The sequence below is a fragment of the Castor canadensis genome, chromosome 11 (assembly GCF_047511655.1).
Source record: "Castor canadensis chromosome 11, mCasCan1.hap1v2, whole genome shotgun sequence".
NCBI classification, from domain to species: domain Eukaryota; kingdom Metazoa; phylum Chordata; class Mammalia; order Rodentia; family Castoridae; genus Castor; species Castor canadensis.
Window position 1 is genome coordinate 23,329,573 of NC_133396.1, and position 18,892 is coordinate 23,348,464.

Sequence of the window (18,892 nt, forward strand, 5' to 3'; positions counted from 1 at the left end):
TCACATCACTTTTGTCCAGTTCTGGTCATTGGTCCAGCCCACACTGAAGGGGAAGAGATTACATAAGCCTGTGGATTCTAGGAAGCAGAGATCACTGAAAGTAACTTAGAAGGCTACCTGCCACACCACCAAACTTTTTTTTTTCAAATGACTGCACCATTTTGCATTCCTACCAGCAACATATGAGGGTTCCATTTTCTCCACATTCTTGCCAACACTCATTATTGTGTGTCTTTTTGATGCAACCTTTCTAGCGAGTATAAAGGGGTATCTCATTGTGTTGTTTTTGTTTTTGTTTTTGAGGTACTAGCATTTTAAACTCTGGACCTTGAGCTTACAAGGCAGGCACTCTACCACTTGAGCCATGCCTCTAGCCTTTTCTGTGTTAGTTTATTTTTTAAATAGGGTCTCATGTTTTTTGCCCCCAGTGGGCCTGGACTACAATCCTCTTGTTTATACTTCACTCATAGCTAGAATGACAGGCACCCACTACCAGGACTAGCTTATTGGTTGACATAAAGTCCTGCTAACTTTTTCCCCCTGAATCTGGCCTCAGCAAATCTTCCCCATATCTAACTTCCAAGTATCTGGGATTATAGACATGAGCCAACATGCCCAACCTTTCATTGTGTTTTTGATTTACATTTCTCTAATTACTGATAATGTTAAGTATCTTTTTGTTGGCATAGTGTCCATTTGTATAATTTCTTTGATGAAATGTCAATTTCACATCTTTTATGTATTTTTAATTGGGTTATTTGTCTTATTATGGGTTTGTGAGATAGTTTCATTTATGAATCAAGCTTTTGGTGTCATATCTAAGAAATCTTTGTCTAGCTCAAGGACGTGAACATTTTATATGTCAGCTATTATGCTAGGACTATACATTGTTTTGCTTAATTCATTACTGTAACAACCCTGTGAGATGTAGATGTTATCTTTGCACAAATGAGAAAATTCACAAAAGTCAAGTGACTTGCTAAGCTCACCCAGCTGGTGAGTACAAGGCATTCAAATGTATTTTCAGTGGGAAAAATAAGAGTTCAATTCCATATCATCCCTTCCCCATAATTATCAGTGCTCATTCTATTAATTGAATACAATTAGTAGAAACCTATTTGTGATCATTAGAATTTGCCATTTACAATAGAAGGGACATATACTCCAGTTTATAGATTCCATTCTAGTTTTGTTCTGCTAGACAATATTCCGTCCACAGTTTTGTTGAGCTAGGATGCCACTTTAGTTGCAGCCTTAAAGTGTGTGACTGGGCAGCTGTTGAGCAGTGTTGTACTTCACCACTAGGGATGAAACACGTTCAAGTGACAAGATAACTTATTCCTGTGTGCACATTCACCCAGGAGAGGACAGTGCTGAGTTTCTTCCATGTTCTTAGTGTTCTCATCCTGTTATTTAAAAAACAGAGAGGGAAGAAGAGAGAGCTAAAAGTCCAAATAATATCTTACAAATGGTGAATTTTATATTATTTTTACATAATTTATTTTAATTAATAGAATATTTAAAAGATTAAGAATCTTCTAATTTTTAAACCCTATACTTATTCCTCTCTCCTCTGAGATTGGTCTGATTGGTATACCTTTAGTTAGAAATACAATTTATTGTTTCCCTTTACTCTGAGCTAATATGTTAGCTTTAGGCAAAATTACAAGTTGTGCAATTTTTAAAAACATCATCAACCCTAATTTTGTACTTGAGGCTAAGAACAGAATAATTTTCTTTCTTTCTTTCTTTCTTTCTTTCTTTCTTTTTATTCTTTCCCTCCTTCCTTTCTTCCTTCATTCCTTCCTTCTCACCTTTTTTCTTTCCCTCCTTTTGTTTGTTAAGCAGACGCAAAGCTGTACACTAAGCACAGTATTAAATGACAAGAGTACAAGCAGAATAATATATATAGATATTGGCACCAAGCAGCATCATGTAGAGGAGGAAATGAGAATATCATAGCATGTATAGATTTGGGAAAGAAGAATAAAGAAAATGAGGTCGTTTGCAACCTGTTGAGTATGAAAAGTGAAGGAAACCAGGAAGTGATTGAAAGTGTCTGCCTGGGGCTCAGCAGGGAGGTCTACTAGAAGCAGATTTGGGAGTATTCGGCAATAAAAAGTAAGAGAATGTAAAGTGAAAAGAGAGAAGTTTCAAGAAACAGATCCCTAGACATCATTCACATCTAGGAGACAGAGAAAAAGGAATAAGCAAAGGATATAAATAGGGAATCAGGATTAGAACCAGCAGAGTGGAGCTAAGGGAAAAGGATCAAGAAGCAAGGCCCTGGCCAGTAGCATCCTGTTGCAAAGTGATGGAGGAGGAGGGGCAGAAGCCAGACTCCAGAGGGCGAAGAAGTCAGCTGGAAATCAGGCAGGCATGATGTCCCACTCTTCTAATCCCAGCACTTATTAGGAGGGGAAGGAAGGAAGATAGTACGTTGGAGGCCAACCTGGGTTACATAGCAAAACCCTGTCTCAAGAAAACAAAACAGGTCTGGCAGAGTGACTCAAATAGTAGAGCACCTGCCTAGCAAGTCCAAGGCCCTGCATAGTGCCAAAAAAAAAAAACCAACCAACAAACAAACAAAAACCAACCAACAAAGAAAAAGTCAGCTGGGGAACATATGTCTTCTTCCTATATATTGTAAGGAGAAATTCTGTTGCTACACATCATCTTGAAATTGTTATAGACAAATCGGGGGCATATTTGTCCTACTTGATTTACTACTTCTCTCCCTGGCCTGGTTATTATCAGTAAATAGGTTCCGGCTGTCCAAAGAATTCATTCATTCATTCATTCAATTCCTGAAATAACTGAGCTCTCTGACAGGTTCTGGGTGTCTGCCTTGAAGATACTCCTAGTTTATATGGGAAGTAAGCATGTTAACTATATAACACATATGTAAACACCAAGGACTACTTATGCTCTGGATATGGAAGATATTTTCATTCCTTCCCTTACCTGTGATCCTGAGTTTGATATTGTGACAGTCAGAATGATTTTAGTCAATTTAATTGTATTTGGATGATAATTTTTTAGTTTTTCTAATAATTATATTTTATGCATTATATTTGTGCAGGTAGAGGATACAACGATATATATTGAAAACTGTTGAATAATGGAGGGTGGGGGGAAAGGTTGAGCTGACCAAAGTAAAGTATACCCATAGTGGGAATAATTAAGAAACCCCTTTGAAAATTGACTTTGGAATTAAAAAAGAAAAACAGGACTGTAAAATAAGTACAGTGGGGGGGGGGCGGTACTTATGGGAGGAGGGAGGGTGAATGAAGGAGATAAAGGTGAGGGAGTATGGTTGATGTGCTTCATACACATATATAAAATAGAACAATGAAACCTCTTGCAAGTGCTTTAAGTGGGACAGGGAGGGGATTGGGGGGGATAGTAAGGCAATCTAACCAATGTACAATGTAAGCCTATTCAGAATTCACAATGTATGCCCCCTGTACAACAAATATATCCTTATAAAATGAAAAAAAAATTGACAAGGTTAAAAAAATAATTATATTTTAACATGCTTTAAACTTCTTAATGAGTGCTGTTTGTTTGCTTTTTTTTAAGATAGAGTGACATTCTGTGCAAGAAAATTTTGAATGAAAAGGAAATCTTTTCTTCTGGATTTATCAGTGAAATTTCTTATCAGATGCATGCTTTCATCTATTTCTAGTGTGTTTTGGGTAACATCTGAAACTGCAACTACTTTAAATTTTCTTCTTGTTTGCCAGTATTAGGGTTTGAACTCAGGGCTTCATGTCTGCTGGGCAAGCACTCTACCATTTGAACAATGCTCCCAACCTTTTTTGCCTTAGTTATTTTTCAAATAGGATGTCGTGCTTTTTTACCCAGGCTGGGCTCAGACTGCAGTTCTCCCACCTATGCCTCCTAAGTAGCTGAGATTATAAAGTAGCCTAAATCTACTTTAGGCTTGTTCTTTGAGAAAAGGTCTTGCTAACTCTTTCACCTGGGCCAGTGTTAAACTATGTGCCTCTTGTCTCCCAAGTAGCTGGGTTACAAATGTGAGCCACTGTAACTGGCTTAAATGTATTTTCAGCCCTTATTTTTTAATGGATAGCAGAAATATAACTGCAAAATAATATAATGCACAGATTAAAATAATGGAAAAAGATAACCTTCATAATAGACAGAAATGAAACAATACTTTATACTTATAGATTGCTTTATGGTTTAGAAGGAACTTTCATACATCATGTTCTTCAGTTCTTACCATTTTAGATAAAAATTGTACCTGGTCCCATGACATTTGAAGAGTTTAGTCTAGCTGAGCAGCTGGGATTTTACCTACTGCTAATGTGGAGTGTTTTCCTGCTGTTAAAAGTAGTAAATTTCATCTTGTTGTAATGGGGAAGTAAAGAATTGCACTGAATACCGGGCACTGGTGGCTCACGCCTGTAATCCTAGCTGCTCAGGAGGCAGAGTTCAGGAGGATCGCGGTTTGAAGCCAGCCCAAGCAAATAGTTCAAGAGACCCTATCTCTAAAAACCCTTCACAAAAATAGGCTGGTGGAGTGACTCAAGGTGAAGGCCCTGAGTTCAAGCCCCAATACCGAAAAAAAAAAAAATTGCACTGAAATTATTTAACAAAATTCTATTACGATGCCAATGAATGAGCTATTTTGATAGATAATAAGGCAAAATTTACATCATTAATAAAACTGAGAGGAGTTCTTTTCTACAAAACTTTGTTCATGTTTTCATGCTAATCCTCTTGCATTTGAAGTGACAGGATTTACTGATTACCAGTGTAGATTCTTTACAGGGAAATTTAAAAGTCTGATGAAAACGTGTTTTAAGGAGAAGTTAAACCAACTGAATATTATCCAAACCTGCTATCTCTTATTTCTCTGCCATTGAGATAATTCATACTCTTCTTAGCCTGATCCCCCTTTTCCAGTTTTTTCCTAACTTAAAAGAGACTATTAAAAATTAATAGCCATTTTATCATTTATAATTTTAAAAGACAAGAAAAAAGAAAACATAATGGATCCTGTAAATCAATGACCAAAAATTTAGTTTACATTGACACTTTATAATTTTATAATTTTACCAAATACTAAAATCTCTCCTTATTCTTTAGTTCTCAAAATATAAACTTTTCTCTCTCATTACTTTATACATAAAAGTGTACATTAAAACATGAAAATGACCCATCATTTCAGTGTTCTTGTTCCTAATACAAAGAAGCCATTGTGAGAAAGTGCAGACATTAATTTTATAGGGAATCGGTTCAAGTTCATCTGTGCAGGATTGTGTGGTAGTAACAAACTCTGTAGACCAAACACCTACAATACATATATCTCCCATTTTGCTCTTTAATGCTTAAAGCTTCTAAATCCTATTAACAGCTGTCAAAACCTGGTAAACTATTTAGATGCTTTCACAGTTTGTTTAATTGAGCAGTTAGAAAATGGCATGTTAAAAAAGTCCCCCGCCTCCTTCTTTTAGCCTGGCTGAACATCTGTAGCATTAGGGCCTCATTATCTCTGAATTGGCATAGCAAATCAGTGGCATCATTAAAATGCCACATTAAGATGATTAAGCTTCTTTGTTATCCAGTTGACTTTTGCATGTGCTGAGGATTTCATGGTTATGACCCCAGATCCTTGTAAAACACTTAAACAACATCACCCTTTTGTGTCTTCCCTGTCAAACAGCCGTCTTGTCCCTTCTGATAGTATCGCTGGCAAACTTGAGGCTATTGCCTAAAATTCTGTCCTTCTTGGAGTTGAATCCTGAGATCTCCTAGCTTAAGGTGGAAATTCAGAACCTACTTTTTACACTAGGAAGTTTCTAGTAAATCATGCTACCCAAAGCACCCAAGTTGTCTGTTCTTTTTGTATCTTTGATAAGTTCTTTTCTCCAGCAGAGCATTTTATGTGCCTATAAAAACAAACTGAGGCACAGTTGGCTGAGACTGCTATTGCCCCTGAAGGATTTAGATGTTGGATCCTTTCCAGGACCCATTGTTTTTGCAATGTCTCAGGTGAAACCAAAAATGTCTACTCTGGAGTGCAAGCCTTTCATGTGATAACCATCACCCCAGGAAATGAAACCATGTGCATCAGCCCCAGTGAGCCAAACCTTTGTTCTCTTCAGCCTACAAAATTCTCTCTGGGGGGTGTGTGTGTTAGTGTGTATCATCTTCCTAAGAGGCCTCCAGAACATAGACAAAGATGGGAACAATTGTACCCCAGAGCAGCTCCTTTAGAAAGAAGTTTGGTTTAATCTAATTTCCTATGGGTTAGATTCAATTTAGACATCTCTTCCTCCCTCTGGGAATGTATAGCAATTACCTTTATCAGCAATTTGTAGTTTGCTAGGTTCTTTTCTCTACAAGTTCAGTTATAAAAAATTTACTTAGGAAGCCTGTAACGTTTTTTATTATGTAATAGATCATACATACAAAAAGGCAAATATAATTATACTTGCAGTTTAAAGAATAATCATTAAACAAGTATTCATAGACCTACCACCTGACTTAAGAAAGTTTTGCTAGTGCCTATGAAGAGTCTCGATGATCTTTTATGTGTCAATTTATATTGTATGCCTGAGAAACCTAATACATATTTTAAGAAGATTAGAATTTACAAAATCACAGTGAGGGATTATTCACATTACAAAAGGTTTATTCACTTTGCAAAAGACTTTGGGATACTAAAAGCATTTCCTCTAGTATATTCAAGTATTTGTAGCCAGACTTTTATGATTTTCTGCCTTTACAAAATAATTTAAGGGTTGCCAATCCCTGATAATTTAAAAACAGTGAAAAATGATGATAAACATCTCTTAATCATATCATGTAAATCAGTAGAAAAGTGTTGTTGGTTTTACATGTAACATTATATGTGAACATATCAACTAAAGATGTATCTGTAGAAGTTAATTGCATCTTGCTAAATACAAAACAAAATGAGATGGGTATACAAGAACAAAGAAACAGAGTATTTTCTAGTTAAAGGTATCAAGAAAGACTATATGAAAGAAGTGGCATTTAAACTACATCTGAAGGTTTAAATAGAACAGGGGCATGGTGGGAAAAAAAGGTTGGAGAACAGACTTGGAGAAGTGTGATTAATCATATGTGCTGTGCAGAATCTTTGACGATCTTCTTAAGCTGCAAAGTCTGATCCAGTAGGTCTGGGTCAAGGCCCAGTGACTGTGTTTCTAACAAGCTCCCAGATGATGCTAGATCCAGTGACATTCTTTGCATAGCAAGGTTCTAGTGTTACAGAGAAAAGGCTGATTCCAGAGAACTGAGAAATGAGATGCTCAGGTAGGTCTGAGACAGGTTCTGGCCAGGATTCACTAAGAAGTTTGGATTTTATTCTGTAAGTAAGATGAAATCACTAAAAGTCTCTAAACAAGGGCTTATCACCACGGCATGACTAGTCTGGCAACTGGAGGTAGTGTAACAGAGCTTGCATACGCAGTAGGCTAATTAGGAGTCTAATGCAATGGTATTATATTCCCATGGGCCAAGAATTTATTGGATGCCTTCCTGATGTAGGGCACTGTGTCAAACTCCATTGTTCTTAAAGTTTATGTGGAAAGTGTGTTTTTCAAATGCATATTTCCTGCCCCCTTTCCTAGATTAGTAAAGCTGCCATAGGAGCTCCAAACTTTCTATTTTAAAACCATGCAGTCCTCTGGTCTTTGGGATTTTTTAGTTGCCATTGTATGTTTTTGAGACAGCATCTCACTACTAGAATTGTAGACATGCACCCTCATGCCCACTACTTGATTTTATTTTACTTTTTTTTTTTTTTTTTTTTTTGGTGGGACAAGGGTTTGAACTCAGGGCTTCATGCTTGTAAAGCCTGTGCTCTGAGCCACACCTCTGGTCCATTTTGCTCTGATTATTTAGGAGATGGGCTGTCGTGAACTGTTTGTCCGGGCTAGCCTTGAACCTCCATTCTCCCAATCTCAGCTTCCCAAGTAGCTAGGTGTGAGCCACAGGCACCTGGCATTTGCTTTTTATTTTATTTTGAGATAAGAGTTTCACTATGTTGTCCAGGATGACCAGAAACTCCTGTGCTCAAATGATCCTCCCACCTCAGTCTCCTTAGTAACTAGGAATATGGGAACATGCCATGTCACCCAAGAAAAACTTTTGTACTTAGTAAATACAGGTTAAGTAGTGTCATAGGGAATACTGAATTAGATACACACACACACCACAAAACACCTGTATGGCTTCTGCCCTCAGCTAGCTAACATGTCTGAAGGGGAGTGAGGAGAGTTTATAAGTAACTCGAAAGAAGGGACAAGTTATTTTCTAGCTAAGCAGATCAGGGAAGACATAATAGAAGAAAAATAGCATATTAGTTTAACCTGAGAAGATATATGTGATTTAGATCTGTGGCAATGCTGGGGAAAGACCTTTTAGTCAGTGGAAATAATAAAAACAAAACCAAGAATACTTAGAAGTTGTTTAAGTTAGTTAAAGATATCTGAGTAGTAGTCAAGAACCAATATTCTAAGGATAAGTTTGGACCAGATCTCAAAAGACCTTTTAAAATTCTTTGTTTCTGAGTTTGTGCTTAATTTTGTTGGCAGTGGAGACTGTTGAAGAATTTTGGCAAGACCATGCTATGACCAGCACTATAGCTTTAGGAAGAACAATTTTGTGGTAATGTAGAAGATGAGTTAGAAAAGAGAACAAATGTGGAGGCTACAGGTAATGGGAAAGGTGATAGACTCTGAGAGAATAATGGTCATGCCAAATGATGGGTAGAAAAACAGCCTGGAGGTGGGGTATAAAAAGAGAACCAATGAGTAAATGAATTAGAGCACAAACAAGAAAAAGGAAGCATGATTATAAGGATTACAGCTTGAGTAACTGGGAAGATACCTTGGAAGACTTTGGAAAAGAGGGCTGAAGAAGGAATTACACCTGGAAAGATGTAATTGAAGATTAATTATATAAGATGCTAGTTGGAGCCTTAAGAATGGATGAAGTTGCCATAGAAGAGATGTGCAAAGAGAAGAAAACAGAGGGTTAAAGACAGTAGTTAGGAGGTATATGGAGGAAAAAAAGCTGGAAAGAAGCAATAAAAAAGAAAAGGTAGTACAATTTAATTGGAGAAATAGGAGTATAGAAGAACAAGAAATGGTAGTCAGTAATGTCATGAATAACTGAGAATTTGGAATGGTATACAAAAAGGCATTGCATTTAAGAATCATGAGATAATTGATGATCTTTAGAAGATCAGATTCAATGAATGATGGAGGCAGAAGTCAGATTACAGACATTTTCAGGGATGTAGAGGCAGTAAGTATAAATTATCTTTGTAGTCAATCTAATTGCAAAGGAATGTTGAGAGAGCATGAGTTTAGCTATCTTTTGATAGGAGGCTCAACTAAATTGCAAATGAAAAGTAAAAGAGGAGTTGGTACCCAAAGAGCCCAAGGATATAGAGTTGCTAAATCTGAAGACTTATTTGGTGTAGAGTTAGAATGGGAAAGAACTCCACAGTTTCAAGACTTAGAGACTGGAAGAAGGGATATGCCATCTGTAAATATGAATAAATTAAAAATTAGAAACAAATTTGGGGTCAAAGATGACATATTTTATTTTAGACATACTTATTAGTATTTCCTAGGTCTACTAGTAGAGTGCCCTCATTTCCTTTACTTCAAGAAATCCTCCTAAGAAGTTAAATGAATCTCTTTATTAGAGCAATTTTGTGTCTTTCCTGGAGGTTTCAGTGGACTATATTTAGAGGCTGGGAACTAAGCCCAGTAATCTCTCAAAAATACTATTTGTACCTTAGATTCTAATTTGTAACTGTTTGCCTTTACAGTTAATATAGATGAAAGATAACCTTAATAGTAAACTATAAGTTGCTGATCCCCAATAATCATGCAGAAAAGTAATGCAGGTTTTTTTTTTTTCTAAAATTGGTAAATAAGCAACTATACCATGAACTTTTTTGGTCCAGTAATCAGTCCAAAGGACTTTTCCAACCCTTTCCATATGACTCATTTGTTTTCCCTTATGTTCTTGATCTCAAATACCATCTTCCTTGGTAAGATCTGATCCTGAGCCAGGTTAGGGTATTAAGTTCCAAATTAGAACTACTGAAGCCAAAATCCTGAAGAAAGAAACAGCTGTCTTCTGTCTTTTGTTTTCAGAAAGACCCCACACATTTATCTTACTATTTTTTAACAATTCACTAACTGTGAAGTGGCCTGTGTGTGGTCATATTCATATTTTCTAACCAAAATAAAAAGGATCCTTTTCTGCTGGCCCTTTCAATCTGCTGTTTTTTGGTTTTTAGTAGCTGAAGTTTTCCGTTGAGGTTCTTTTTAACGCCTACATGCAAACTGAAAAGCACTCAAGCTTTGGTGGAATATCACCCACAGCTGGAGTGATGGAGGAACGCAGGAGGGTGCAAGCCTCAGGTGCATCCTTCTCTTAAAAAAAAAAAAAAACACTTAAGGAAATAAATTCCGTCCAGAAATGTCCAGAGAAAAATAAAACTCTTTCCAAGTAGGACATAGGTATCAATTCATATATATAAAACCCAGATGCATAGGATGGGCAAATTTGGAATAGTATGTGCTTAAACTGCAGTCCTCCGTCTCTGCCAGTCAAGAGTGCAAGGTTGCGAACCATGAATTGTGGTGAGCAGTGAAACAGTGTTACAGCCATGGCTCTGCTGTTGGTTAGACCCTGTCTTGCTCTATTAAGCAAACACAGTTAATATAGATGAAAGGTAACCTTGATAGAAGTGAAAATTGAAACTTGGGTTGAAGGTAGCAAGCCAGGCACAGCTGCAGTTGTACTTCCTCCTATGTGGCAACAGGAGCAACACTAATGTGTTTTGAAAGGGATGTAGTTTTTAAAAATATTTTTTCAGAGTGTTTTGGGTGTTAACATCTACCCAGTGAAGGGAGGTTGTGGAATGGAATTGGTAAGAAGCCACTTTGACCTTTTACATCTAGGGTATCTGGTAAAATCCAAGTAACTGATAGTTCAAGATTAAGTTTAGCATTCTAAGCACACCGCTGCTAGTAACTGGCTTTGTAAGTTTGGACAAATCACTGAAAACATCTCTGCTCCCAGATTTCCTCATCTGAGAAACAAGAGGGTTGGATTAAATGAGCTCTGAATTCCCTTTTGCCCTTAGTTCCATTGATTTGTGATTCTTCATAGAAAAGTATAACTTCCAATTTCTAAAGACCCAGTGTTTGAAAAACTAAGCATTTATATAGCATATTTTATACGTGAAAAATCCCTTACAAATACTTGTAATTTCATCAGACAAATTTTTAGGTTTTGTTGTTGTTAGTACATAAATTTGCCTTCTCTGTTTCTTATGTTCTTTATCTTAAGAATATTATAGCAGAATTGGAAATAAAGCTTATTGGGACAGTACTTGCATAGCATGTGGCATGCATGAGGCCATAAGTTCTCCCCAGGGCACTGCCAAAAAAAAAAAAAAGTGTTATAGCCCTTTTAAAGTGTACTGTAGATCAGTCAACTCACTTGGGCCTGTCCCTCCATTTAGTCCTACAATTCTAGCGTTTTGAGTTTAGACTTCCTCAGCTTGGGTATAATGTCCTTCCCTCACTTAAGTGAGTCCAGTTTACCTACGTGAAGGGACGTTGTGCCTTAATTTTTATTGAAGAATTACTTCTCCTTTTATCTTTCTCAACACTATTTCACAGTTCCAAGAGAGATAGGAAGATAAGATGAGTTTTAGCAGTTCATATACATGGAAGAGGAAGAAGCAAAGCCTGGCTTAAATTCTAACTGCACTATTTAACTCCCAATCTTGGTAATCTAAATTGATGTATTTGAAGGATCAAAATGGTATTTTCTTCTTGAAACCTAAGAGCACACATCACCCTGCCTTTTTAACTGCACCCACCAAAAAAGGCACTACATCTGAGAACCTTTCTTCTCCCCCAGTACTGAGGACAAGTTGATCAAAATGTTTGTTTCATGGTCTCTTTGAGTAGTCATAGCTAAAACCTGTTATCTCTAATTTTCTGGATAATCTAAAACACTGTCTATTTTTATGTGTGTGAGTATGTATGTGTGTTTTGCTCTGACTGTGGTTCTGAATTCAAATAATGAGTGATCATACTAATGGCATTTTCTTGTTTTGTGTCTGTTAGTTAGTTTAATTTAGTACTTATTTCTCAGTTGTGGGTCTCTGCTTCCTGAGCTGTTTTCACAGCTTCCAATATAGTCATTGTTCATTTCTTACATTTTCTTCCCTGCAGATGATTCGTTGAAAGTAAAAGATGAATACAGTGACAGAGATGAGAATGTTTTAAAGCCAGAGCCCATGGGGAATGCAGAAGAGCCTGAAATTCCTTACAGCTATGCAAGAGAATATAATGAATATGAAAACATTAAGTTGGAGAGACATGTTGTTTCATATGATGGTAGCAGGCCAACCAGTGGAAAGATGAACTGCGATGTGTGTGGATTATCCTGCATTAGCTTCAATGTCTTAATGGTACATAAACGGAGCCACACTGGTAAATAGTCTCTTTTTTCCATTCTTCTGAAAAATGTTCTAAAGTGTCACATGAGGAATGAAGTGGCAGAATTTGGGAATTTAAAGCTAGGCACCAGTGGCTTATGCCTCTAATCCTAGCTTCTTGGGAGGCTGAGATCATGAGGATTGCAATTCAAAGCCAGCATAGGCAAAAAGTTCATGAGACCTCCTCTCAACCAATAGCTGGGCATTAAGGTATGCACCTGTCATCCCAGCAACAGCAGGAAGCATAATTTTGGTCCTGGCCAGCCTGGGCAAAGCAAGACCCTATCTTCAAAAAAACCAGCACAAAAAGGACTGGGAGTGTGACTCAAGCAGTACAGCACCTGCCTAGCAAGTATGGAGGCCTGAATTCAAACCTCAGTACTCAAAAAAAAAAAAAAAGCAAAAAAACTTAAGAGTCTTGGATTACTTCCGTTGATCTTTGCTATAATTCTGGTATTTTTACTTACTACTTCACCATGCATTTGACAAACGTATTACAAATGCCATTAATAAATAAATAAAAAAATGAGACTGTGGAGAGCACAGTGCTCTAGGTCATCCAAATATTTTTCCTTCAGTTAATAAGTAGGAGTTGAAGTGTGATTTGCTTCCTAGACATCTTTTACCTATTTTTCTATTACACTTTAAATAAAAGCAGATCTCCTTACTATATTGGGTTCAATTTTGGTAGAGGAAAGGATATAGTTTTAAAGAATGTATCTTCAAGCCCAGCACCAGTGGCCCACACCTATAATCCTAGCTACTCAGGAGGCAGAGATCAGGAGGATTGCAGTTCAAAGCCAGTCCAGGGCAAATAGTTCATGAGACCCTATCGCAAAAAAACCCATCACAAAAGGGGCTGGCAGAGTGGCTCAAGTGGTAAGAGCACCTGCCTAGCAAGTGTGAGGCCCTGGATTCAAACACCAGTGCCACCAAAAATATATATATATATATATCTTCAGACAATAAGCAGGCAGCCCGTGGGAAGGCATATATACAGCAATCTGACTAAGCGAATAGATTTCATCTGATATCTGATATGAAAACTCTAAAAAGAAGCATTTCTGCCAGGCACCAGTGGCTCACATCTATAATCCTAGCTACTCAGGAGGCAGAGATCAGGTGGATCAAAGTTCAAAGCCAACCCAGGCAAATAGTTCAAGAGACCTTATCTCCAAAAACCCTATCACAAAAAACTGGGCTGGTGGAGTGGCTCAAGGTGAAGGCCCTGAGTTCAAGTCCCAGTACCCACCCCCCCCCAAAAAAAAAGAAGCATTACTAGCTACTAAGATGTTAAGGAACACCTTATTAGGACTTGAGTCTCCCAGTCTTTTTTCAAAGCAGATTATATTCAAAAAGAATGTCAAAAAAAAAAAAAACCTACATTTAGAACGCTCTCCTAAGCTACTCTTGTTTTCTTTGCTCTGATTCAAGACAAGATGATACCTAGAACAGCCTTGCTGAGCTCTTTAGCTCATTCTTTTCTGTGAGGAAGATCCCAAAGTAAATCTTACACGTTCCTGGAAATGCAGCTCCCAAGTGATCCCACTGTGGACAGAACCATCCACAAGATGACCTTTTGCCATAAGGACCTAATCTGTGCATACTTTTCCACTTGCCTGGTAACCAGAAATCTTTTTCGTCTTTTCTAAAGGTGAACGCCCGTTCCAGTGTAATCAGTGTGGGGCATCTTTTACTCAAAAAGGTAACCTCCTCCGCCACATTAAGCTGCACACAGGGGAAAAACCTTTTAAGTGTCACCTTTGTAACTACGCCTGCCAAAGGAGAGATGCTCTCACGGGGCACCTTAGGACACATTCTGGTAAGTGAGGGACATGAGCATTCCATATGTAGTAACTGTGTGGAAACTAGAAAGCGTTAAAAGTGGAGGCTTGAATCTGTCATTCCCATTTTGAAGGGTTGCAACAGAAGAGACCTCTAGGGCTAATTGCACTTCCATTAAGGCATTAATTGCTCTCTGTCTGCCTCAGTGGAGACTCAACATCCTTGTGCTTGGAAAACAACAGTCAGATAGGAAGAACCTGCCCTGTAAAAATGCCTTTTTAATTTTTGTAAGACTATTATAGCCATTGATATTTTCTTATGGTAAACCTTGTTAAAAGATTGTTTTCCTAAACACACACACACACACACACACACACATTTTCCATTTACAAGACCAGACAAGCAAATAATGTACATTTTATAAATGATACAAACTGTAAACCAGGGCTGAAGGCATTGGCTCAAGTAGTAGAGCACTTGCCAGGCAAGTGCAAGGCCCTGAGTTCAAACTCCAGTACTGCCAAAAAATAAAATAAAAACTTGTAAATAAAGTGTAAATCATTGTTTGAGGGTCCTTTTTGGCCATTCTGGACTAAATTTCTTAAACCCAACTTTTGGCTTAGTCAGCCTACTTATTTTTAATCTTTAAATATGTATAACAATAAATACTCATAAAAAATGTGCTCTCTTCATGTTTTTACTCCTTATTTTGACCAAGCAAGATGATACATTTTTTTTCACCATTTAGAATTTCCCTCTTAGAAAAAAAAGTCTGCTTTTATTTTCAAATTTGGCACCTCATGTTCTTGATGTTATCTGGCAAAATTTTAATTGAAAAAAAAGGGGGGGTTGTTTTTATCTCAACCCCGTTACTGCTTTGACTAAAACCTAGACCCAACCTCAAAACTGGTCACAATTCAGAGACTAGGATTAAACAAGTAAACCCCAGCAAAACCCACCAAACAGTACATGGCAAAGAGAGGGTTTCTTTCTTTTATAGCTCCTTTCACAAAGTAATGAATTAAGGATGAGTTTGATCCAAAAAACATAGTGTAGTTCTCTTTTATTGCCTTGTTCAAGCAAGAAAAAAATAATAATAGGCATTTTAAGACAAATTCTAGAGGACTCCAATTTATGTAGAAATGTAACATTGTTAGCAAACCTGCATTTTATTTTAATTTGGGATTTCATAAGGATCTTTTAATGCTTCAAATCCCAAAGCCTCTGTTTGTAAGCAGAACAAAAGTAGCTAGAAAATAAAAATTTCAGAAAAGGGCTATAGCTCAAGGGTAGACCCCTTACCTAGCAAGCACAGTGGGCTATGTTTGACCCCCAGCACCTCAAAAGAAAAAAAATTAAAAACTTCAGTCCCTAAAACTCTGACAAATTTTTATGGTATTATTGTATCTACAAATCAGAAAAACCAGTCTTGCACAAAGAGTTGAAATTATTGCTTACATGGGAGTTGAAAAGATAAAGGTTATCTGAATTGCATTGATGAATTTATGAGGAAATTTTTGCTTCATCTTGGAAATTTAGATGAGGTCATTTTTGCAATTCACTTTTAATTCTATTATTCAAAAATACCCTTAGTTGATTAGCTCAGTTTTTATTGTTTTAGCCCAGACTTCGTTATAGTCACTTTGACAAGAATGAGATGCATTTAAAATAATCCAAACATTTTGATGTTCTAACAGTAACTCCCACAAATTGTACTAGCAGTCTTTACTTACAGCCAGATGGATGTCACAAAACAGAGTCCCATCCTATGTCTTCTTATACCACATTAACCTCTCTGAGGAATAAAAAAGCCCTATGTTGTTAAACAAGAAGAAATAAGATTTAACCTGAAGCCAAACACTATGTGAAATGGGAATCATCAAATCCAAAGCCTTTCATCTGTGACAAGAGGGGTGATCCTTTTGAAAAATACTCTGGCACAATAATAGTAATAGTGCTGGTGGCTCACGCCTGTAATTCTGGTTCAAGGCCAGCCAAGGCAAATAGTTTGTGAGACCCTCATCTCTGAAATAGCTAGAGCAAAACTGGAGTAGAGGTGTGTCTTAAGTGATAGAACACCTGCTTTGCAAGTACAAAGTACTGAGTTCAAACTCCATTCCCACAAAAAATATAGTAATAATAGTCATAGACTATGGCCTTATTTCAGCTTACTAAATTTAAAAATAACAGAGTTCACAAGCATCCAAGCACTCTGTCTTTGGCCAGCAGTCTCATTCCTAGTGTACAGTTTTCAGAGAATTCCAGTACATCATCTGGAGGGAGCCCCTGTAGCCTCTAAGAATTACTGAGTGACCCCCTGTGCTCTCCTTCCAGTGGAGAAACCCTACAAATGTGAGTTCTGTGGAAGGAGTTACAAGCAGAGAAGTTCCCTGGAGGAGCACAAGGAGCGCTGCCGCACATTTCTTCAGAGCTCTGATCTGGGGGACGCTGGTGAGTTCCATAGCAGTCACTTCGCACACATTCAGTGAGCATTTGCCCTTGAAGGTGTTGGGATATGATGCTAATAAAATGACACCACAAGAAAAAGTTCTTGCTGGTAATCCTAGCTACTTGGGAGGCTGAGAGCAGAAGGATCATGGTTCCAGGCCAGCCTGGGCAAATAGTTCTTGAGACCCCATATCCAAAATAACCAGAGCAAAATGGACTGGAGGTGTGGTTCAAGCAGTAGAGCACCTGCTTTGCAAGTGGAAAGCCCTGAGTTCAAACCTCAGTCCCACCAAAAAAAAAAGTGTCAGAAGGCAGTAAATGCTACGGAGAAAAATTAAGCAGGTGTTGAGGGCTGAAGGTGAGGAGTCAGGGAAGGCTTCAGAAGGTGATATTTTAACAGACTTCAAGGTATATGGAGTGAGCCCTGCAGATAATGAAGAAACAGCAAGTGAAAAGACCTTGAGGCTCAAACTTGAAGAAGTATAAATAGTCCCCTGTAGCTGGAACAGAATGAGTAATGGGACATGAAGCCAGAGAGAAAATGAGAAAGCAGATCTTGTCCATCTTTGTAGGCTATGGTAAAGACTTTGGCTTTTACTCTGAGTAAAATTGAAAATCTTTAAATGGTTTTGAACACAAAGAGATGTTCTCATTTGAAAAGAATTATTCTATTTGCTGTTGAGAATAGATTGTACCTGGGGCAAGGTTAGAAGTTAGGTAGTCTAGTTAGAAGCCCATTACAAGAATTCAAGCCAGATAAAGTTGTGTCTTGGTAGTGATAGAGATGATGAGAAGTGTTGTGATTGTGTTTATATATTTGAGCCTCACTCAGTGGCTCATGCTTATAATCCTAGCTACTTGGGAGGTAGAGATTGGGAGGACCATGGTTCATGGCCAGACCCTATCAAACGGCAAGACCCATCTTAACCAATAAAAAGAGCATGAGCATGGTGGTACTCACCTGTCATTCCAGCTATATAGAAAGCATAAAAGAAGGATTGTGGAAAAAAAAAAGAAGAAGGATTGTGTTCAGGCTGGCCTGGTTATAAAAAATCATTTTTGAAAAAGAATAAGTAAAGCAAAAAGGGCTGGTGTCATGGCTCAAGTATTGAGCACCTCCCTGGCAAGTAGCCAGTAAAAGGGGGTTGTGGTTGGAGAGAAGGTAAGAGACAACACGATTTCCTAATAGTTTGATGTGGGATGTGATGAAAAATAAAATTTCCACTTACTAAAATGGCAAAGACTGAGGGTAGAACAAGTTGGAGAGTGGCTAAGGAGAGTTGGTTAAAACTACAAGGATTTTTCTTTGTACCTCAGTCATATCCTTGTCTGCTCATGTGATTTATTGCAATGTTTATATTTGGTTGGGGATTTCCTATGTTATTCAGTCATTTGACTTGTATGCCTACTGGCCACTGGTTGAAACACTTCATGCCTTTCCCTAGATTAATTGTGGTTTTATTTCTTTCTCATCTTTTAGTTGAAACAACCTGAAACTTTTTTGTGTTGTATTTCTGCAGTTCTTTGCATCATCCAGATGACTCTTAGTCCTGTTCCCCAGCTTGGGGTGAAAACCTTTTTGTCTGTTTAGGTGTACCAAGTGCTTATTTAGAATAGATAAAAATCCTTCAGGGATTTGGTGTTTGACAGCAGTAGTTACAGTTGAATAGTTTGAACAGTATAAAGCAGAAGGAGTACAAAAATATCACAGAAATAATGGGAAATTCAGACAAAATGGAGTGGAAATCATGAGCATTTAAACTGTCCCCGTTTTAAGTGAGAGGAAACTTTTTAGATAAAGGCTTTTTTATGGTGTTAGGAGCTGGCCAACTGAATTCCGTTGGTTTGCAACTTGCTTCTGCTTTTTATCCTGATGGCATCTTTAGTTTTTATGAAGGAGTTGGATTTCCTCCTTATTTCTAAAGAGAAATGTTTACTCCCTTTAAAAAAAATAAATAAATGCAAGCTAAAACTAGGGTTTTGACATGCTTTAATGGTAGGCAGTACTTGTCCAAGGACAGAACATAGGCATCTTTATCTACAGTTTTGAATTTCAGACAATAGGCAAAGTGTGAGAAATTCCCAAGTGATGTATATCCACCATCTACCAAATAGAACTGA

At 37.6% G+C, this 18,892-nt stretch overlaps 1 protein-coding gene across 1 annotated transcript in view; it reads left to right on the forward strand.

Annotated features, from left to right (window-relative positions):
• The window catches only part of Ikzf3 (IKAROS family zinc finger 3), an 83,187-nt gene that overhangs the window by 42,209 nt on the left and 22,086 nt on the right, over positions 1-18,892 (forward strand). The window contains exons 4-6 of the mRNA XM_020175476.2: positions 12,273-12,533; positions 14,193-14,360; positions 16,658-16,774. Coding sequence (XP_020031065.2) covers positions 12,273-12,533; positions 14,193-14,360; positions 16,658-16,774 — 546 coding nt within the window. The remainder of the gene's footprint in view (positions 1-12,272; positions 12,534-14,192; positions 14,361-16,657; positions 16,775-18,892) is intronic.